Raw genomic sequence first — 3,536 nt, forward strand, 5'->3', positions numbered from 1 at the left:
ACACACACACACACACACACACACACACACAGATTAAATAAGAAAACGTATGTACTGTATGAATGTATAAGTGAGTGCGTACTGTGATGGTATCAGAAGGTAACAGCATGCTACTTTGACATTTACCACAGTACTGAATGAGTACCATATTCATACATTATGACAGGGATTCTGACTTTTTTCAGCTGGAAACCCTTTGAGAAATTAAGTTCATATTTCAATAATTTAACAACACATTTGCCAGTTCATAGTTCACCGATGTCGACTAATGAGCACATGACAAGTAAACAAATAAAATATTTAATATTTTTTAGTAAGTATTTTATTGTGATGGTTTTTATTTTAAAATTATTACATTTTTTACCTTTTATGATTTAATTATTTTTAGCATTTTATTTTGATGTGTTTTATTTAAAATCATTTTATTTTTTACATTTTTATGATTTAATTCATTGTTAGCTTTTCATCACCTCGTCAGCCTCAGTTTGGGAAACTCTGTGTTATGGTATTCACACAGTACTTTAGTGTACTTCAAAGAATACTATGGTATTACCACAGTGCATGTCCAAATAGCCATGCAGGTGTTTGTGTGATGAATGCTGATGTTCTCATGTCCTCAGCCTCATTATGAATGAATGAGTGAGTGAGTGTGTGATTTACCCAGACATGATTTCATATCCTCAGACGACATGTAGCCATCAAAACACAGGCACTGGAATTCACCGGGGATGTTGGTGCACTGACCGCCATGACAGATGTCAGGACTGTCCTCACACTCATCGATATCTACACACACACAAACACACACATCAGCATACAGGGGTCAGTACAGTGTTTGTGTGAGTAGTGTTTGTCCGTGTGTGTGTGAGAGTCTGTGTGTGTGTGTGTGTGTGTGTGTGTGTGAGAGAGAGAGAGAGTGTGTGTGTGTGTGTGTCACATTAGAAGCTACATAAATAATGTCCATATACACACATATTTTGCAGATTCTTGTTCCTTAGACTCAGAGTCCAAACTTAAGTCCAAATGTAATGAACAGGATCGCTCAAAGATCCACTTTTAGGGCCGGTTTATAATGGGAAGGGTTCAAGTCTTTTTTTAGGGAGTACTAATGTAAATATAGTGCACATGCAGAACATTTCAGCTTCCAGACTTTTCTTCATTTTAGTTTACTGGGGTGAGAAAGTGCACATTTATTAAATTCCCCTGACTTTGGGCTGGATTTTCTCTGGTTTGAGGACCACATGTCCTCTATGGCAGCATTCTGCTGTTAAAACTGTGACCTTGAGATTTCACTGGCTACCGAACAAGAATATTGACCTTAAAACACAAGCAGCCTGTTTAACTCACGGGAAACAGTAACGACAAACTCAATTAGGATTGCTTTAGTGTGAGAGCTGCTGTCTAGGCTCACAGTACAAGTGACGACAGGAGAAAACGCCACATTTAATATGAACGCCAGTCCGGTGAGTGTCTGTATGTCTTACCGATGCACGAGAGTCTGTCTTCGGTGGATTTGTAGCCGGTGTTGCAGGAGCACTGATAGCGTCCGATCATGTTCACACACTGACCGTTCCTGCACAGCTTGTCACTCAGTTCACACTCATTGATATCTGCAGAGAAAACACATACAATAAACACAACCCCAATTTGGGATGTGTTAGAAAAGGAAGGTTTTTGATTAAATTTACAACCCACCAAACTAAGGAGTGTTTCAAATCATCACATTAACAAACACACTCTCTCTCTCTCTCTCTCTCTCTCTCACACACACACACACACACACACACTGACCCAGGCAGGCGGAGCCGTCAGAAGCGATCTCATGGCCCTCTGGACACTCGCAGCGGAAGCTGCCCTCGGTGTTGATGCATTCACCTCCTCTGCAGAGCAAAGGGTTGCGCTCGCACTCATCGATGTCTGAAACACAGCAACACAACTCTCACGACACTTCTGATATTACCTGTACCTGTAAATACCTGTAAGCAGGGCCTAAAACTAGCTTTTTGCCAGACCTGCCAATGGCCAGTGACTTAAGGAAATTTACCGGCCAGAAATATTTTTCACCAGCCACGGGAAAAAAACAGGCAATTATGACACCAACATTTTAGATAATAGCAAAAAATCACAATACTTGATTCCAGTTTCGATACCTGCTAAAACTACTAGCTTAACCAATATAAATTAAATAGGCTACATTTTTAGAGTAGTAAATAGTCAGTTGTAAAATAAGAGCAAATCAAATTACAAGCAATAGCACAAAATAGCCAACTATACAATAAAGATATAGAAACGGTGCATTTCAGGCAGGTCTAACAGTGATTTACAGGTACCCTACAGAAATTTACTAATTCTGCTAATCAAGTAACACTATAGTGTCTTTATATCTTTTTTAAAGTTCAAGAGCAGTGAGTGATTGGTTTTTTCTTTGATCAACATTAGAAACGCAGACGACAGCAGGATTATTGGGATTCTGTGTCTATCACTTTAACACCATGTCTACAGTGTTTATAGAAAGGATATTTGATGTGTGCTTGATGCTGACAGACTGAAAGCTGCCGCTGTTTTCAGTCACTGTTAATAATCATCTACTGCTGCAGTGAGGAAGAGTTTGAATCGTCTTGACCTTTTGAGTTGACCTCTAAAACCGAATGCCTACATTTTTTAACATGTAGGATATGTTTAAGTATGATATTTGCCTTTATATTTCATGCATCATTTCTATATTTAACAAGTGAATTTGTTTTACGTTTACACCACGTTGAACTTCATGTGACTTGAATCAAGCTGTAGTCACGTTTTTAAGCTACCTAGTAAAACGTTACAAAAACTTCAAATGTTCTGAAAATATCCAGATGTTATTTTTTGCATTATACGGTCCAGCCCTGTCTCACCCATGCAGTTCTTCATCATCATCAATCCGCTCTCGTATCCGGAGAGACAGTCGCAGCGGAAATCACCGGCTGTGTTCACACACGTGCCGTGACCGCACAGATCAGGAGAGATGCGGCACTCGTCGATATCTGTGAAAACACACACACACTTCAAACACACGTCTTTGAAGGAACAGGATAAACATGATCTTGAAAAACCTGGATTTATGAGGAAGCCTCATGATTTCTAGACCTGGAAAAGTCACGGAAATTAATAAAATATTAAAACTCCAAGGTAATTTTACAATGAATATACATGCTACTAGTTATGCCAAGCTCTAAAATATTTTATCAGGTCGAATTTGTGAGTAAAAAATATTGTTAAAAAAGATTTTAGAAGTCCTTGTCCAGCACATCAGGAATGACTGGGAAATTCATGCTGATTTATTGGTTAAAAAGAAACCTAAAGAACATTCAGCTCTTACAGTGGAATCCTGAAATTCAGTTATTTTAATTATAATTACAATTATATTTATTTATTTATTTGAATCTCTAGACACTCCCAGTTTTTGTAAATTAAAAAAAGTTTAAATTAAATGAAATTTCATTAAAAAAACTAAACTGCATTAAATTAAATTAAAAAAAAAAAAAAATTATAATAAATGT

General features: G+C 37.6%; 1 protein-coding gene across 1 annotated transcript in view; it reads right to left on the bottom strand.

Moving 5' to 3' along the window:
- The window catches only part of fbn1 (fibrillin 1), a gene marked incomplete at its 3' end in the record, with an annotated part of 66,999 nt that overhangs the window by 26,417 nt on the left and 37,046 nt on the right, over positions 1–3,536 (bottom strand). Inside the window, exons 25-28 of the mRNA XM_016477119.1 lie at positions 2,892–3,020; positions 1,792–1,917; positions 1,485–1,610; positions 661–786 (exon numbers count right to left, since the gene is read on the bottom strand). Of these exons, the coding sequence (XP_016332605.1) occupies positions 661–786; positions 1,485–1,610; positions 1,792–1,917; positions 2,892–3,020 (507 nt within the window). The remainder of the gene's footprint in view (positions 1–660; positions 787–1,484; positions 1,611–1,791; positions 1,918–2,891; positions 3,021–3,536) is intronic.

This window comes from Sinocyclocheilus anshuiensis, unplaced genomic scaffold, assembly GCF_001515605.1.
Source record: "Sinocyclocheilus anshuiensis isolate Anshui unplaced genomic scaffold, SAMN03320099.WGS_v1.1 scaffold1182, whole genome shotgun sequence".
Lineage (NCBI taxonomy): Eukaryota > Metazoa > Chordata > Actinopteri > Cypriniformes > Cyprinidae > Sinocyclocheilus > Sinocyclocheilus anshuiensis.